Consider the following 20,113-nt stretch of genomic DNA (forward strand, 5'->3'; position numbering starts at 1 on the left):
GGAAGTTCATGACAAATGAGTGCTTCGGTGAACATCTGTAACAAAAAGGGTACTTCACCTCCCACATATGCTTAAATCACAAAAGAATGTCCTGCTTTCTTAAAAGTTTGAATTCTAGCTGCACGCCAATTGCTTCTTTCTGATGTTATCATCAGTTATGTTCCCTGTATGATAAAGGCTACTTAGTTGATTGCAGTTTTAGCAGAGAATGTATTTGAACCAAGTTATCTTGTTAAAAGTGGCTTAAATTGGTCATTCTGCGGGATGGATGAAATGGCAACAACTTCAACTTCTCCATTGATTGCTGTTCATCCAGGTCATCATGTCTTCTCTTTAGCTTCTGTTCTAGCTAGATAATCCATTTTTAACAAAGGTATTATGTTTCTGTTCTCTGCCTAAGCAAAGAAAATCTGTGCATTCACTTTTTCCCAAAGTAATTTTGGACTAGGTTTTCACCTTTAATTTGCATCTCATTGCTAGTCAATAGGTAGCAGAAGGGTGAGGTTTTTTAATCTGCCTCAATTTCTCTGTAAAATATGCCAAGAGGCATAGAATTTAAACACTGAAATAGGCTGCCATCCAGGGGTGAAATGCTCCCGGTTCGGACCGGATCGCCCGATCTGGTAGTGATGGCAGCGGGTGGTTCGTAGAACCAGTAGCAAAAATCCCTGCCCCCCCCCAACCCAACTGAGCCGCGCGATCATCAGAGGCTTTTTTTAATTTTTAAAAGCATTTTTTCTACAACCTCTTCGGCCGAAAAAATGCTTTTAAAAGTTTTTTTTTAAAAGGCTCTGACGATCCCAGCTAGTTGCCTGATTGTCAGAGGCTTTTAAAAGCATTTTTTAAAAACCTCTTTGGCCGAAGAGGTTGTAGAAAAAATGGTTTTAAAAGTTTTTTTTTAAAAAGGTTGGCCATGCCCACTCAGTCACATTACCCCCTCGCCCCCCACCAAGCCATGCCCACAGAACCAGTAGTAACAAATTTTACATTTCACTACTGCTGCCACCACTCTTTTTCTTTATTCATAGAGCGAGAAAGTTTCTAGAAGTGCAGGCTTCTTAACTTCTTGGGAATGAGAGCCAATACAACTTACTTTTACTATTACTATAAACACAATAAATGTAGCCACAGTGTTCCTGTACATTTTAGTCATGTAGGAGAAGCGATCCCTTAAAGATGCAAAGAAATCCTCATCAACCCTCTCCAGTCTAATTACAAATAAAAGTTTACTGGAAATAAAAAGCAGTGATGTGTAAATCATAAAATAAACATAAAATCCTATACGAGGACTGCCAGATTTCTACGTTAAAATACATTATTCTACTTCAATAGATTTAGAGGGGTCCTGAATCAGTAGCATATCACACATTGGAGTTACCTGGTCCAATGAATTGAACAGGGATCCCAAGAATAGACAAAACAGCACGAGACAAGAAAAGGACTTTGCTAAGTTCTATCACCACAAGGCATGCTGGCTGTTATAAACCATAATTTGAGCTGTGCCATTTCATCCTGTTTGCATAATTATCTAAGCCACTTCTTCCCTCACAAATTAAGATAGTGAAATACATTTTGGCAGGGCTAGTTAATGTTTTACTCTATTCAGAAATGAATTTAAAAAGTACAGGAACTCCTTTTTCTATATTTAGGTGGTAATAATAGTTCAATTTGAGATGGAATGCAGAGCAAAGTGAAGTTAGTGTTTATTTTTGTTTCTATGGGAATTAAAAATATAATCACGGTGTTGATCAGATGTAGCCTATGCAAGCAATGAGATGATTCTATAATTTTTCTGTTTTTTTTCTTTTCTGACATACTTCTGTCTGATTTCTTAAAAAGTCAGCATTTCCTTACTGTTTAGTACAATCAGGTCCCAATGGATTGTCTGGAGAGGGAGGATGCTACTTACCCATAAACTGAAAGAGGTATTGGAAAATAGATGAGGGAGGAGGTTTTCTCCAACAAATGGTTTTGGAGATACAAAAACATCTCCTTTAGCATAAACAAAATCCATCAAGTTGAAAAACATACTATCCAAATATCCAATCAATAGGCTCAAATATATTTTATTCATCAAATATTTATAAAATATATGAACATACCAGATATACTTCCTCCAGGGGCTGGAATGCTAGATTCTACACATAACAAAATATGTATATTTATATATAAAAAAAAAGAATTATATTGTCACCTACATAAATACAAGATTGTCATGAAATGGTACCAAAATTTCTTTTTTTGGGAAAGTCACCATAAAACTTCCAGCATGATATAGGTAACCATTATGTCACGTCACGAGTGATGGCTCCTTTTTCAGGAAGCATTAGAATTGTCTACTCTTTGATATTGAGCACGTGTATAGATATCTCTTCTGTGCCATAGTTGGTGCCAGCATATATTCCTTTGCAGCAACCTGCCAAAACAACGAAGAGATTAATACGGATTGACCATGCCCTGCTTCAAATTCTCTATGATATGGGCAAAACACTTCTGCATTGGTCAGTGTTAGCAGTGACAGATATTGTAGCCAAAGCCAAACTACGACATACCGCTTCTTTGAGAACTGATGGTCTATCTCTTCCAGAGACTGTCCTTTGGTTTCAGGTACAAATAAATAAATAAATAATACAGCCGCCAATCCCACCAGTCCATAGAAAATGAAAGTCCACGACAAGCCAATGATATCTGCATGGAGAAATGTAACAAAATCAATGTATGACATAAAGCCACATTTGCTGGGATAGGATAAAGGCTGTCGTGAAATCAGGAGCTTACCAAAGGCTACTTAAAAGGAGCTTCAAAATTTCCTTTCAAAAGTAAATTTACACTTTATTAGACTCACGCATTCAGCAAAAACAGAAGTTTCGTCTGGGCATTAGTACAACAATAGATGCATTGTAAAAGGTGCCAGTCATTTTAATTAAACTGAATTAAAATTATCACTTTATAGCATTTTGATTGCAAAACCTCTCAGGGGTGAGGTAATAACAATAATAAAAGGTTTTAAAAACATTAACAGCATGGTTTTGCAGTGTTTCTCCACCTTTAGTACCTTGGGGATGGACAATTGCCATAAATACTTTTCAGATGAGTTTTACTATTAACAGCAGGACCAGATGGCTTTCCTCTTCCACACACAGACTAATACATATCTGAACTACAAATGAGGGCTGACATAATATTTCTGGAATTAAAATATCTGGCAATACTTGAAATATTTTGACAATATTTTAAAATATTACCTCAAACCCAAAAATAATTCTAAAATCTTCTGAAAGAAACAAAGTCTAAACCAGCTAAATTAACTGAAGAAATGCAACCCTTCTCATAGAAGTTCCAGAGATGCTTTTCCAAAAGGTAACTGGACTTTTTTTCCCTTCTTCTTTGAAAATATTTCGCTTCTCATCCAAGAAACTTCTACAGTTTCTTCTTCAACCATGACCTATGTGATTAAGAATCTCCATAGACCTCATAAAATCAGATAGATTATAATCTTACTTTTTCAAGTGAGCTTCAGAAGTAGCTTCATATTAGCTTCACAATTGTCGTTGTGTTGTATTGTATTGTACTGTACTGTACTGTATTAGGAAACAACTGACTTTTTAAATTTCAGACCTGGGGTTGCACATGTCTGGGCCAACAACTGTTTCATACTACTAGTTGTAATTTTTTAATTTAATATCTACTAGTGACAATACATTCAGTATGCAATCCCACTCTTGAGAATGACACTAAATGGCAAACCACAACATCTGGTGTAATTTTGGATTTTTTACCTTTTTCTGCAGCCTTAGTATTATCTCCTCTGATGCAGAGTTCTGGAGCATGTAAATATTTGTCTGCTCTTTTGTGAGGAAAACACTGTATCGCCTAATAAATATATTATTCAGCTATGGACTTTGGATTTTTTTCTTCTTCTAATGACACCATTATGATATCTTCTTTTAAAAGTTACTTTTGCCCATCCAAGAAAATCATGAGAACACCATGGCTTCTGACATAGAGTAGACTAAGATTGCCTTGAACTGAGTTTTCTGGTTTGGTAGAGATTTGAGACTGGCTATCTTGAGTCTAAATTTAACATTCTAGTTATTATATATGTCTGATCATGATTCCAGAAGTGACATAATAAACAGGAGACAAGACAATGGCAGTGACCCTTTGTTGGGTCTAGATCAGGGTTACTCAACTTCAGCAACTTTAAGACATGAACTTCAACTCCCAGAATTGGGAATTCTAGGTGTTAAAGTCCATAAATCCAAAACATGTTGAGATTTAGAAACACAGGTCTAAGTGCACCCTATTATCACCTCCGCTATGGTTAGCAGAAAAGAATGTCAACAGCAAGCCAATACTATACCTACCAATGATGTCAAGGAATGTAAGACTGATTAGTAAATTGGCAGCCCAATTGAAACTATTGCAGAATGCAAAAGCTCTCCCTCGTATGCTAGCTGGATAGATCTCACTGAGGACAAGCCATGTCACTGTGGGAGGAGAAAAGAAAGTCAAGGAGTGCAATTAGGCATGAGGAAGAAACAAATCATAAGCAACATTTTGTCCAACCATAAGAAGAAACTGGAATGGGAACGATATTATAGAAAGAAAGCTTGAACTGTTGGGTTGGAAGATGCAATTATTCAGAAGCTTCAAGTTAAATACAATGAAGACATGAAGACAGACACTCTGGATTATTATTATTATTATTATGACTACTACCACTATTACTCTTGCTCCTAAACAGACTTTTAAACTCACACACTTTTAAACATAAAATAAATATCTGCACATGCATGTTACTTTTTTACAAGAAACATTGAAAAGATAGGTAGTACACTGTTCCAGAAAATTCTATGTGTACAGAGTGTGAGTGGACAAGACAGACATTTTCACTGGATTGTAAAATAACTGGAACAATAAAAAAAAAATACTTGTTACAACAGGTGCAATACCTAGATGAATTTGGCTAATCCTGAAGAAGCTGAGGAGAGTAAAGCTGACCTGGTAAATAGTTTAATGCGAGGCCATCAATAAATTCAATTTGTGGAGTAGAGTGGAAAATAATAAAAATACCAAAAGGCAATGGAAAATAACTTCCATCTCACTGGTTAAGAAAACAATATGGACATGGACGTGTAGTCTCCAGATGTCAACTCAAGTTAGGGGAGATTTTACCTTTTCTCTTCATTTTGGAAAACTGTATTAGTAGGTGCATTACAGTAGTATCCCATGTCATTTTAATAACTAAGTGGGGCCCTGATGGCTAGAAATTACAGAGTTCTAGTTACAGTTTTAACCCATCTAGAGAACATCAATAAGAAGGCTGGGCATTGCATTGCCCAGGTGAATGCATTGCACCAGAGAGCACTTATGGACTAAAGGCTGCTTTGTCAAGTACCAGTATCAACAAATTGACCATGGTAAACGGTTGGATTCATGAATAATATAAAATAATGTAGAAGTCAGTATCAGATTTATTAACTGAAGTTTATATCAATTTTTTTGTGAGATTGCTTGGCCCAAATAATGAAGATAAAAGCCCTACTTGTGGTTCTACCAATGAGATCAGTTCACAGGCAATGCCTTGGAGCAGCACTTATAGTACTTGGTTATAGCATTCCAATTATGGAACTTCAGAAAGATGTTTAGCTGGTACCTATGCTATCTTTCTGTAAATAATTGTAGACATGACTATTCACCCAACAATTTATGAGATAACAATTTCTCTAGGAATAGATTCACTTTAAGATGACCAGTGTTTTTTTTCATTTGTTAAATTTGTTTTAATGTTTGTATTTATTGGTTTTTAAACATTTCTGGTTTTATTGTGACAGTTTTATTTAAGACTGTTTTTTTAAAAAATTCTTTTGTAAACCACTCTGCTTCTGAAAGGAAGAATAGCAATATGCAGAAATCACATAAATCAATTAAACTGTCAGTCAATAAAAACCAGCTAGTCTGAACTTCAACTTTTCTTAAAATAATACTTTTCTTTTAATCAAATGCAAACCTCACCTGATTAAATTATCTTTTCTAAGGCTTCTAACTGGCCAACACAGGTTCCTCTTTCATTTAGATATCTTCTAAGTATTTGGAGCAGGCATATAAAATATGCTGGAATCATTGTTTGTAGTACTAACGCCTCAACTGAAAATATTGACATTTTATTTGCAAACTGTGGAATTATAAATCGGCAGATGTATGTTATCCATAGTTATGTTTGCTTAACTAGGTATGTAAAAACATTTGAACACAGTGCTTACTTCCTGGAACAGATAGGTAAAAGGAACTCTTTTAGAAAGTTGTGTGTGTGAGAGAGAAAATACTCCAGTGATTCCACTTATTGAATGGAACAAGACTAGGTGCTTAGCTTAGTGGGAAAGCATAGGAGAAAGCTTGTCCTTAGCATGTCCAGTTTAAAGTGAGACAGAACAATAGTGTAAGACACATTGTAGGTGCATAAACCATGGATTCCTGTGTGACCCGTGCCAACTTATTTCAGTTCCCAAAATATATCAAGAATGGGAATTGGACAAACTTGCTGCTTGACTTTCTGCAGAGTAATGGAATTTTAATATAACCCCCTCCCCAAACTTCTCATGTTACCTGATTGTAACCAGGTTCCATACCTGTTACCTTGTGGCCTTTGGAAGCTAAGCGGTTTCATTTTTCTTTTGTTTCTAAATGAAGCTCCTGGGCATAAGATTGCTACCCTGGTCTAAAATCATCTCTGAAGTGAACACAGAATGGCTTTAGAAGATCAGAAAATTATCCACTCAAAAGCCTATTCACATTTAGCCAGAATAAGCCCTATAAAATTTAATTAAAGAGGCTAATGACTGAAAATTAAGAGTTCTTTTTCCTGGGTTATTTTCTTTTTAAATGAACACTCCCTCCATTCCTGACCCTCTTTATTATGGAATACTCTAATAAAGAATAGGAACTCCCGCAGAAACTGCAAATGCATTTATGGTTTGCATGTATAGATTCATGAATCAAATGACTTACTTCACTTGTTCTATTATGGCACATACCACGATATTCTAATTTTAATACCGTAAGGAGTAATTGCAGGCCATTTCGGAGCCAAACTAATTGGGCAGCACAGAAGCCCAACAAACAAACATAATAAACTACTTATTAAGACTCAAAACATATTCAGGTATAGACAGGTCCATCTATGTCAGAGGGCCCTAGGACAAGAAGTATGAAATCAGGAAGATACTTACTTGGTCCAAATCCAATTGAGAATGCACTTACAAAGGCCATCAAGCTCAGGAGTGTAATCCAGTTTAGGAGCATGTGCTGCTTGGAAGAGGCCCCACTCATTGAAGAATTGGTATCCCATTCTTTTTCTTCCACTGACTGGGTGAGAAATGGAGTTTTCTCAGTTTCTAATGTAACGGTTGCCCTTTTTTCTCCACTTTTATTATCGGTAAGCGTTTTGGCATTGACTGCTGGTCTCATGATAGCAAAAGTTGATTCAGCTTGTATTTCACTAGTATCTTTTGTCAATAAGAAATAGGAAGCAGCTGGTTGGGGAGAAACTGAATTTATGTGGGGAGAAGGTGAACGGAAGGAAGTATTGTTTGAATCTATGAGCATTTCGCAGTCTTTAACCATATCTAATGGAACAGAGCAGCTGACCAGGCCAATAACCATAACTGAAAAAGACATCACCAAACATCCAGCCATCAGCAACACCCTTCGGCCAACCTTATCTGCAAAAAACATGGCAAACAGAGTTGCGATAACCTTCATCACCCCTAGACCAACAGAGGCTAGGATAGCAGAGGAATCAGTTTGAAATCCCACAGAACGGAAGATAGTCGATGCATAATAGAGGGCATTGGGCTGTCCGGTGAACTGTTGAAAGAGGACCAATCCCAGGCCAACCAAAGTCCTGTTTCTCATATTGTCCTTTGATCTGAGGAGATCGACAAGAGAATAATTCTTCTCCATGGGGCATGGAAATATTATGTCTTCACCATCTTCATTCTTGTGAGATTGAATGAGGTTACTATGAGTCACACTGTAGTGTGCCTTGAAAGTCTTGGAGTTGTTGGGGAGGAACAGGATGCTGAGAAGCTGGATGACGGCCAGGCCAATAGCCAAGCCAAACATGTATCGCCATCCCTCAGGAGTGTCAGCAAAGATATAATTCAGTGCATACGAAAGTAAGATGCCCATGGTGATTCCAGCTTCATAAAGGGATACCAATACCCCTCGCTGATGGGCAGCCACCATTTCAGAGACATATATGCAGCACGCCATAGATGATAAAGAAATGGCAAAACCTACAGTCAGACGTCCAGCCACCAGCCAAATAAGTGATCTAGCAAGTGTCAGGATGAGACTGCCACACAGCAAAACTGCATTGCTGAGCAATATTGCTTTCCGTCTTCCCTGCCGGTCAATAAAGATTCCTCCAACCAAAGAAGCTATGAGAGCTCCAATGAGTAAGGCACTCACAAGGACCTCCTGCTCAATACAACGAAGATGGAAAACCACCTGCAGCTGCAACAGGGCTCCTGAGATGATTCCGAGTTCATAGCCAAAGATCAGTCCTCCAAGGAGTGAGATTGCTGATGTCAGCAGGAGGACGAACAACGCTTGTCCTGGAGATTGAGAATAAGAGCAAGAGTGAGATCTGACAGAGCTTCTTCTTTAAGTTGGTATAGTTTATAATAACTTCAGTGTTGTAAGCTACACCACATTTGAAAGCAAAATTTGTTATTATTGTTTTACATATAAAGTCAATCCAGGATTAATTGTCTCCAATACAGGTTTACAACAGTTCATTTACTGACTGTTCAAAGTTACAACATCAGTGAAAAAAGTGACTTATGACCGTTTTTCATACTTACGATCATTGCAGCATCCCCATGGTCACATGATCAAAATTCAGATGCTTGGCAACTGGTTCATATTTATGAGGGTAGCTGTGTCCAGGTGTGGCATATGATCACCTTTGCTTCTGAGAAGCAAAGTCAATGGTGAAACCAGTTTCACCTAACAATTGTGTTAGTAATTTGCCAACTGCAGTGATTCACTTAACAACTGTGGCAAGAAAAGTCATAAAATGGGGCAAAACTCACTTAACAAATATTTCACTTAGTAGCAAACATTTTGGGTTCAATTGTGATCGTAAGTTGAGGACTACCTATACATCAGCATGTTCACTTTAATGATATTGTGGTTTTTAAGACCTTATCTTTCTGTCTTATCTACTAAAACTAATCTGAATGTCAACGTTTCTGAGGTCAGAAATGGCAGGATTTTCTGAAATGCAAATTAATTCTGTTTTTTGGGGGGGGAAGCGCAGTTAGGAGAACCTACATCATAGTCCCAGTGAAACAAGAGTACTTGCAAGAGTCACAGAAGTATGACTCAATGTTGGAAAACATGGAAAACCTGCTAGGGCAGAAAACAGGGTACGGTAACCAGATTTAGTACAATCCCCACCGCAACGTATTTTGAACATCCCATGGGTTCCTGGAAAAGTGTCCATTATTTTCAAATTATTAAAAATAAAGCTGCTTTCAAAGGTTTTATAGGCCTAAATTTGAATCCCAAATTCTACCTAGATCATGACAGTATGCAGCATGTTTTATATCAAAGTAAACATAGCAACATCTTAAGGAAAGGGATCAGTGGTGGGTTGCCCCTGGTTCGCAACGGTTCTATAGAACCGGTAGTAAAACCGGCAGGAGGCTCCGCCCACTGACCCTGACGTCATGAAAACACTTCTGTGCATGTACAGAAGCTTCTGTGCTTGTGCAGAAGAGTGCGCCGCGTGTGAAGCAAGCACGTGCGCCCAGCCCCGTTGCGAACCGGTAGTATAAGTAAGTAGAACCAACCCCTGAAAGGGATGTATTACTTGAGTGCATATTTTGCTCTGAAGGGATTTTTTCTGTATAACTACAAATCTGCATTCACCATCTATTTATACTTTGGCCTTCTCGTAAAAGTGGAAGCTAGCAATTATCTCACCATAATTACAGTGAACATATTTTCTTGAGAAAAAACAAAGGACAAACCTGAAAAGGGGGCAAATCTGAGAGGAGTTCATGAAGATAAAAAACGCTTTAATAGCTTATGTTTGCTTTAGAAGGGCAAATTCAAGAGCAAACCAAGAAAAACTACAAAAACGCATATTAAAATATTTAAAATCAAAGAGTATATGTGCATTTACCCTTTTAAAAAGAATTTGGTTTCCATATTTTTTTCACGTGGATGTGAAAGCTTGGGCTTTAAGTGGTACCATTTGTATGACACAAGTTAAATGACCAAAATAAAGGACAAATGTGAATTTTTGAAAATTAAGTAGATCTGAAGAACAGCTTTCTCAAATACCGTAAAAGGCTGTCCTCTATAATAAAGGACATATGGTCACTGTAACAATTCGTTTTATTTCACAACCATCTTGTAGAATACACTGGGCAGAGAGACAAGAACTATCTCCTGGCAAACTTCAGGGCCGAGTGGGAGTGTTTGTAGCTTTGGTTTAACCTTCTAGTCTCTGTGATGGATGTACCCTTCGTGTTGTGCGAAAGCTGAATTTCAAATTCCCTAGCAGCAGGTTGTAAAACAGTATTATTGCCTGTGAAAACCATCTGCTGGAAATTAGGGGGCTTCTTTGGGCAGCTGGTTGGTCATTATGAGAACAGATCGCTAGGCTAGATAGGGTAGGTGTCCAATCCAACAGGGCAATGTTTACTGTACATTATTATGAACAGCATAATGTAACACATCAGCTCCTATTAGCATGCTAACAGCCACTGGCAGGTTATGGATGGATGTCACAGTACACAGAGAACTCCATTTAGTGAATCAAGATTTCTGTCCTTAAAGGTTTTAGAGAGATGATTTATAAAACATTATTTTTCATTCACAAAATATTTAAATCTGGATCCAAACTCTATTCTGATTGTCCTGCATGCAATAAGCAGAAATACTGCAATGACTAACTTTTAACATTCAGTATAATGAAACTAGATCAATTGGCTTGATCTAGACCCCATTCTTGCAATCCAACTTTATGTATATTTATTTTCAAGCATATCCCACAGATTATCTGTTTGTTTGTTTCTATGCTTGATTTTTTTTCCCCAAAAAAATCAAGGCAGCAAACATATACATTACACCTTCCCCCTCCTATTTTTTCCACAATAACAAATCTGTGAGATGGTTGGGTTAAAACTGGCCCAAGGTCACGCAGCTGGCTTTCATGGCTAAGGCAGGATTAGAATTTGGGGTCTCCCGCTTTCTTTCCTGGGGCCATAATCATTAGACCGAATTGGATCTCTTAGTAGCCGTGTTTCCTCAAAAATATGACCCTGTCTTATATTTTTTTGAACCCTGAAATAAGCGCTTGGCCTTATTGCCATGTGCTCAAAAGCCCGATTGGGCTTATTATCAGGGGATGTCTTATTTTGGGGGAAACAGGGAAAATAGAAAACCAGGAAGCTGGATAGAAATCTTGTTTATGTCAATTCAATATGATAGGGTTTTTATATATTTATATATATATATATATATATATCTTCTTAAGTTTTCACGGGTGTGCATATGCAAAAAATTAAAATCTCGGGTGTTTTCCCGCGTCATTATAAATAAGTTGGTTAAAATATTTAAAATCCTGGTTAAAATCCCAGCTTAAAATCTTCTAAAAATACAGAGTGCTCTGTAAGGATTTTTAAGCTGGGATTTTAACCAGGATTTTAAATATTTTAACCAACTTATTTATAATGACGCGGGAAAACACCCGAGATTTTAATTTTTTGCATATGCACACCCGTGAAAACTTAAGAAGATATATATATATATTTTGCATATATATATATTTATTCAGAAGGGTAAACATCCTATAAACATGAATCACTGCATGAATGTATTTCTCCAGCTGGAAATAACATCAAAGAATGCAACCAGATGCTTTCTGGAGCTAGTGGAGGAAAAAGATACCAAACGGATATCAAATCATTCTTTGTTAGGGAGAGAATTCTCATGAAAGCTATAAATAATTGCTGAAAAAGTCCCAGAGTTGCAGCTGGTCACACCAACCAGGTTTTGTGACATTTTTTTTGGACCGTTCTGTACATACCTACCCCCCTGGGATACATTTATTGGGATTTACTCCTAGCTAAGTGTCTATAGGAGTGTTACTCAACCTTGGCCACTTTAAGATATATAGATTTCAACTCCCAGAATTCCCCAGCCAACATATTGATGTCCATGTGTCTTAAAGGGGTCAAGGCAGGGGTGGGTTCTACTTACCTTTACTACCGGTTCGCAACGGGGCATGCGCAGAAGCGTTCTGATGACGTCGGGGTTGGTGGGCAGAGCCTCCCTCCGGTTTTATTACCGGTTCTATAGAACCGGTCTGAACCGGGGGCAACCCACCACTGGATCAAGATTGAGAAACACTGGTGTATAGACTTGCTTATTGAACTTATAAGCAAGCATGGAAGAAAGAATGGCAGAAAGAATGGTTTTAAGGAACTGAGGGCCTTATAGAGACATCAGAGGGAATGACAGGAAAAAATCAAGATGACCAGGACAGTGCAATCAAAGCCCTTTACCTTTTTATATTGAGGTCTATATGATGCATGTAAAAAGGGCTGGAGATTCACCCATGTTGATTTTACCTAACTAGGTGGCTCAGTGGCTAAGACACTGAGCTTGTCAGTCAGAAAGGTTGGTAGTTTGATGGTTCGAATCCCTAGTAAAGGTCTCCTGCGTGAACAAGGGGTTGGACTAGATGACCTCCAAAGTCCCTTCCAACATTTCATTTCATTTTCATTTCATTTTATTTGATTTATATACCGCCCTACTCCCAAAGGACTCAGGGCGGTGAACAGGCACAAGATAAAACACATAGAATACAAAAATTTAAGAGCAGAAGTAAAATCGAATTAAATCAATTTAGCCCAAGACAAATTTAAAACCCCAGGTTAAGAACAAATTAAAATTTACATTAAAATTTACATTAAAAAGAGAATGGGAGAGATTAGGCCAGACCAGCCTGGTGAAATAAAAAGGTCTTAAGAGCGCAGCGGAAGGTGCCTAGATCCGGGATCCTCCGTATCTTCGGGGGGAGCTCGTTCCAGATAGTAGGTGCCCCCACAGAGAAGGTTCTCCCTCTGGGGGCCGCCAGCTGACAATGTTTGGCCGACGGCACCCAGAGGAGTCCTTCTCTGTGAGAGCGTACCGGCCGGTGGGAGGTGGGAGGCCGTTTGCGGCAGCAGGCAGTCCCGTAAATAACCAGGCCCTAAGCCATGGAGCGCTCTAAAGGTGGTAACCAAAACCTTGAAGTGCACCCGGAAGACCACTGGGAGCCAGTGCAGCTCGCGCAGGAGAGGTATTACATGGGAGCGCCATGTCGCTCCCATAACCACCCGCACTTTGCGCCAGTTGGAGCCTCTGGGTGCTCCTCAAGGGGAGCCCCATGTAGAAAGCGTTACAGTAGTCCAGGCGGGAAGTGACGAGGGCATGAGTGACCGTGTTTAAGGAGTCCCGATCCAGAAAGGGACGAACTGGCGAATCAGGCGGACCTGATGGAAAATCCTCCCGGTCACGGCTGTCAAGTGCTCTTCTAAAGACAGCCGTGAATCCAGGAGGACGCCCAAGTTGCGAGCCCTCTCCATGGGGGCCAGCGATTTGCCCCCAATAGTCAGCGATGGCGTCAACTGACTATATCGGGACGTCGGAAACCACAGCCACTCAGTCTTGGACGGGTTGAGCCTGAGCGTGTTCCTTCCCTACAGATAATTCAGGAAGCCCTCTATTCACATAACATCAGCCAACTATATGGAGGAAGAGAATTCAGTCCTTGGCTAGATTTGATTCCATCCTTTTACCTGGGGAACATTTGCTCAATGCCACGAAAACAACAACATCATAAATACACTTTTGTAGGAAGAGGTTTCCAAGAATGGTGAGTTGCAGTTGAGACAGCTGAGAAAGTGGATGAGAATTCAGGTGAGGATTATATACGAGGTGACTGTTCAATTGGCAGAAGAGCCATTGGGTTTTCTGGGAACTTATGCCTTAGTCCAGTGATGGCTAACCTTTTTGCTGTCACATGCCAAAAGTGGGGGAGCACGCATGCGCCCACACCCATAATTCAATGCCCCCCTGCACCCTGCATGCGCGATCCCCTACTTTTGGCACACAATGGCATGGTGGGCCCAGAAGGCCCGTTTTTCGCTCTCCCCAGGCTCCAGAAGCTCTCTTGGAGCCTGGGGAGGACAAAAACAGCCTTCCCCACCCCCTCAGAGGCCCTCCAGAGGTAGGAAACAGCCCGTTTCCCGACTTCCGGTGGGCCTGGAAGGCTCGGAAATCAGTTGGCCAGCACACACATGCGCGCTGGAGCTGAGGTAGGGCAATGCTTGCGTGCCCACAGATATGGCTCTGCGTGCCACCTATGGCACACATGCCATAGGTTCACCATCACGGCCTTAGTCTAATTCTTAACTACCCCCCCCAACAGCTCCAAACTTCATTCTCAGCCACTAAAATTAATATCTAATTCTTTGCTGTTAAAAAAAAGAAACCTTATTTTTGTACTTCATCTCTTCACATTGTTAGTAGAATTTCAGTGTCTAACTTTGCCGTCTCTCCCATCCCCAAATAGACAACACGTAGGTCAGAGGAAATAAATGAGAACTTTCATTGTTGCATTATTTTTGCCATATGAAACATTTCTTGGTCTGTTTGAGCATTCACTTCTACAGAAATTGCTTCCAGTTTTGGAGTGAGACAACTAGACTGTAACTTGTGAAGAACTAGGCCTATATTTAAGTACATTAAGTTCTAAACTTAGTATGCAACAAGGAGACAGACAAGAAAAACTAAAGATAAGAACTCTTAGCTGTGTTTGCTTCCCTTTTGTTAATGGCCAAATCTGATTACTTTTTAAATCTTTAGTTGCTTTATCTTTATATTATCAGTCTTTGATTTTTATCTACCTTTATTTTATTGAACATGGCATACATAATTCTCCCTCTTCCTTTTTTCATCACAATATTTTATGGTGAACTGGGGGCAGGGAGGGAAGGAGGGAGGAGAGGGAGAGAGGGGGAGGGGGAGGGAGAGAGAGAGGGGGGGACTGGTTAAAAGTCACCTATATAGCTTTTATGCATAAGATTAGAAATCACAATTTTATGGTTTCTAATCCAGAACCTTAAATGCTATACCAAATGGACTCAGTTTATTGATTATCTAGTTTATTGTGTTATTTTATTATTATCTACCTAGAGTTGAAGTTGGAGCTGTATACAAGACCTGTAAAATAAATGTCTGAATGGAGGAACAAATTGAAACACTTCATGGAGTGTGTATTCCTGGAGTTAGGAATAACAGCTCAGAGACTGAGTACTGCAACTTTTAATAATCAAACACAAAGTCTGGAGGTACAGATTGGACAGATCAGTCATGCCATAAATAATAAAGTTCTGGTATACATAGATGAAAATTCATATTTTAACCCAGAGATTGCTGAAAGCAGAAATAAAGGAATAGACAGAATAGTTTGAAGGCATACTTCAAAAATGGTTTGGAAGAGAAGAAATGGTCCAGACCTGATGCAAGCAAGCCTCTCTATTATTCATTAAAGCAGCTTTTTCCCTTCTCTATGCCTATTGAAAACTTTTTAAAGGTTTTATATATTTTATAGTTGACTTTATAGCCCAACCTCTTACAAGGGTTGAAGATAACTGGATAAAAAGAAGTACTTTTTTCTCCTTTACCTAAGGATCATATATCATAAACCGCAATGTGGTTTGTTTGGGTTAGAGTTAGCACAATGAAATTTGGAAAGTATGATTTTACAGCTTACATGTGAACTGGGCTACTCTGTCTTATTCAACTAACCATGACTTGGTGCAATTGTAAACTTTAATCTTCAAACATTAACCCTTAAAATTATCAACACACTTGAAAATGGTGTCAATAGCTGCAATCCTGTATTCAAAGAATTGAGGTACTTTCAATTTCTCCCCCATTCTCTGGCACCCCACCATCGTATTATAAAAAGGGTAGGAAGCCAAATGAATTTTTAACTGAAATAGTGTGCTGCCTTTGAAAACCGATACAGAGGAGCAAACTGATTTCAATCTGAACTTTCATTAATGGCTGTGCTAAATCTTTTTCTGACATTAGCAAGTATGTTTTTGTGCTAGAAAGGTAAATTAAACCAGTGGCCGCATTTAATTGGGGAAATAAATGGCAAGGTGTTTCATTCTGTAAACAATGATTAAGAAAGGTCTTGTCTTCCATCTAAACCAAGGGTCTCCAACCTTGGCAACTTTACGACTTGTGGACTTCAACTCCCAGAATTCCTCAGCCAGCACGTGCTGGCTGAGGAATTCTGGGAGTTGAGTTCCACAAGTCATAAAGTTGCCAAAGTTGGAGACCCCTTATCTAAACAAAATCCATTTAACAGAGCAGGTCTTATTCTTGAGCAAACATGTAACATTTATTAAAAGACCACCTGCATATCAGAGGCAGACAATATTCTCATGCCCTACCTTCTTATAAACTACTCCACGAAACCAATATGTTCTGGGATTGCATGATATACTGAAATGTAAACTTAATCCCATGGGATCCGTTCACACTGGGCTAAAATGTAGTTGACAAGTTTACCATTTGCCGATTAGCCAAAAGAATGATAAACAGTCTGAGAGAGAAGTCTTATGAGCTACTTGCTTAGGTTCACGGTGGACGGTGACACTGCGACCCAATCCTATCAACTCTGCACTTTGACAGTGCAAAAGAATGCAGCTTGATTAGAAAAGCGAACGCCTTCGGCTACTCTTAGCTTTCACTGAACCCACCAAAATCTTCCAATCTGGCTGACTTGACCTCAACTCCTACCATCCCTGGTCAGCTCTAACCCAATGCTTCCCAAGGGGCATCAGACAGGGAATGTTAGTGCTTCCGCTCCTAGACCTAACACTGTAATCCAAGATAAAGAAGGAGAACTATTTTTTTTCTTGAGACCATTTTAAAAGCGTTTGGCAAAGCACGGAGGTACGGAGGATCCCGGATCTGCGCACCTTCCCTTGGGCGCTCAAGATTTTCTTATTTCATCAAGCTGGCCTGGCCTAAATCTTTTCCCCTGTTAAATGTAAATTTTAATTTGTTTTTTAAATTATTGGGTATTTTAATTTGTCTCAGCCAAATTATTTAATTCGTTTTTATTCTATTTTAAATTTTTGTATTTATGTGTTTTATTCTGTGGCTGTTCACCGCCCTGAGTCCTTCGGGAGTAGGGCGGTATACAAATCCAATAAAAGCAAACAAAAACAAAACAAACCGATACAGACAGATAGATAGATGCACACGTAGGATATTAACCCATTAGTCTGGCAGAGGAAAACAGCAACTGAGCACACGGGACAAAGCAATGGGGAGCAGAGAAGCGAACCGCAAAGGCGACTTGTTTGAGAAAGAAGCAAGTCGAAAAAAGTTCCTTCCATCAGAGAACAAACCGAAGCCCTGTAGAGAAGTCCGCCCTTCCCCGTCCCCTGCTACTCTCCTCGCCGGACAAGGAACTCACCCATGTTTGATGGAAGCGGCGCACACAGCTCCCCCCAAAAAAGTTTTGTTTCCCAACTCGAGAAAGAGAAGAGAACTGGCGGCCCGGAAGCCCCTTAAGGGATCGAAACTTCAACCAGCGGTTCAGCGCTTCCCAGCCCTGGACTTTAGCGGCGAGAATGAAGGGACGTCCCGCATTCCGACGGTAGAGGGCTCGCCGCTGGGACGCCCCCGGGGCAAAGCTCTCCCTTTGCCAGGATCGCATCCTGGATGTCCGCGCCGCCGCAGAAGGACAGAGGCAGGAGCAGAAATTGTTGCTCCTTCGGGAGCCCCGGGAAGCTGGAGGCCCACGAAAGCTTCACTTGCCCTACAGTAGGGACCGAAGAGCGCCACGTTGCTCCGGACTTGCCTACGTGCTCTCGGCGGGGAGGGGAGCCCCCCTCGCAGAAAACAGGGGAGACGGTCAGCGGCGCTGGGGAAAAGGAGGTGCTCGTTCTTCCAGGGCAGGAGCGCATTTTCAGGGAAACTAGCAAAACGGCCCCCTTTGCTCGGGCTTGCTAGATCCCATCCATTCCGGATGCGTAGACTAAACGTCGCCGATTCTGGTCTGCGAAGTCAACTACCGATTGTTTGGGAAGACCAAAGCATCGTGAAAAGCATCTTTGGCACAGGGATCTGTGCCTGCTTTAAGATAAGATAACCTTTATTGTCTTCTTTTTTTTTTTTTACTGGCACACATTAAAAATGAAATTATGTTGCCTGCTCTCAAAAGTGTACACATTCATAACAGGCACATGTATGTATTTACCTACACCCTTCCATATAAATACATATAAACATTAATCACTGCCCATCTCTTGAATACATAGTGGGAAAGTGGAAGCTTGAGAGTATCACAAAGTTGATACTGGATGGAACAAAACTGTGACTTGAATCTGGATGTTTTGTTTCGGATACCACGAAGTTGCCTCCCAGAAGGTAACAAGGAAAAAAAAGTCATGAAGAGAATGTGTAGTGTCCCAGACAATACTGCCCGACCCTGCTCAAGCAATAACACTTATATTGCTATGTCCTGGATAGAACTGAGTGAAGTGCCAATATTTTCTGCCATCCTCACCGCTCTCTGCCCCGCCTTCCTGTCTGAAGCCGTAAGGCTTCCAAATCAGACTGTAATGCAAAATTTCTATTTCACTCTAAAGCAGGGCTGTCAAACTCGCGGCCTGCGGGCTAGATGCGTCATGTGGCCCTGCCTGGTTTAGCGAAGGGGCAAAAAAGTCCTGAAACGTCACGTGATGCTGCCATGACAACATGAATTTGACACCCCTGCTCTAAAGCCATATTTTCCTCACCCATGATTTGTTGAACAAGCCATAGTGGTCTGGTTCATGTCTAATAGGCCCTGTTCATAAACTGCTCTGGCTATTCCGCACAGTAAAGGAATAGGAAATGAATCACAAGTTGGCATGAGGTAACCAATGTCCACAGACATTCCACAGCATCCAATTGTGGCCTTCTAATAGCACCATGATTGCTCTTAACTTTGGCAGCAAAAAGGCTGATTTGGAAGTGTGTGATTTACACTTGGGGGTTTGTGGTCAGTTTAAGAGTGGGAAATTATGAGGAAAAACGGACCCATTTGTCTCTTCTAATTGCTCCCAAACAAGTAAACAATCCAACATGTGTGTTTGGGTAACCTTAGAAGGCCTTTTGCAGCTAGCTGGCTGGTCAGAATCTAAATTCTGTGTTTGTGATACATGTGAACTCAACCACTTAAGTCAGTTCAATATAATACTCTGCTGGTGGTGTTTCCTGGTTCTCCCCAAAGTTGATTAGGATTAAATCTAAACCAGGGGTGGGAAACAATGGCACTTTTATGGCTGGCTGAGGAATTCTGGAAGTTGAAGTCCACAAGTCATAAAGGGGCCATGCAGTAGTGGGATTAAAATCCCGTCGCTACTGGTTCGCTAGTGGGCACGCGCTCGCTCACGTGCGCGATGCTTCTGCTCATGCGCAGAGACATCTGGGTGGGTGGGTGGAGCCTCCTGCCACCGCCACCAGTTTGCCCGATCTGGGGCGAACTGGTAGCAACCCACCACTGGGGCCACGGTTTCCCATGTCTGATCTAAACCTTCACATTGTTGCTATTGGCCTGAACAAAATTTCAACCCTGGATTGTGAGCTGCCCAGAGTTTTTGCTGAGATGTGCGGCTAAAGAAATCAAACACACATGCAAAGCATGTCACTTTCCAAACCCTTTACCAGTAGTGGTCACAGTATACATTATTGTGTGTAATAAATAATGTGTGTGTTTGTGGTTTATGTCTTGCCTCTGCGTGGTAATTAGATAATAGATTCCCAATATATATACTACTGGAGATAAAATGTTTCCTTGATTTGAATTGTAGTTGAAGTCTTGATTCAAAGTGCCAAGTCATGATTTGTTTCATTGTGGTTTGCTATATAAGCCACAGCTACATTGTCGGGGCGATCTTGGCTAGAGATTTGGGATTAAGAAGATATACTGAACGTGTATTTTTCCCCAAGGAATCACATTAAAGCCAGCAAC

The 20,113-nt window shown here is 40.2% G+C and overlaps 1 protein-coding gene across 1 annotated transcript; it reads right to left on the minus strand.

Annotated features, from left to right (window-relative positions):
- Positions 1–2,050: 2,050 nt before the first annotated feature.
- On the minus strand, positions 2,051–18,156 carry SLC2A10 (solute carrier family 2 member 10). The gene is made up of 5 exons (XM_034413851.2): positions 17,570–18,156; positions 7,233–8,621; positions 4,368–4,490; positions 2,553–2,688; positions 2,051–2,416 (listed from the first exon to the last, which is right to left on the minus strand). Exons 1-5 carry the CDS (start codon positions 17,571–17,573, stop codon positions 2,317–2,319), a joined length of 1,752 nt encoding a protein of 583 aa, XP_034269742.2. The 5' UTR covers positions 17,574–18,156; the 3' UTR covers positions 2,051–2,316.
- Positions 18,157–20,113: the final 1,957 nt, after the last annotated feature.

Source organism: Pantherophis guttatus, chromosome 3 (genome assembly GCF_059756535.1).
Source record: "Pantherophis guttatus breed Tessera chromosome 3, ASM5975653v1, whole genome shotgun sequence".
NCBI lineage: Eukaryota > Metazoa > Chordata > Lepidosauria > Squamata > Colubridae > Pantherophis > Pantherophis guttatus.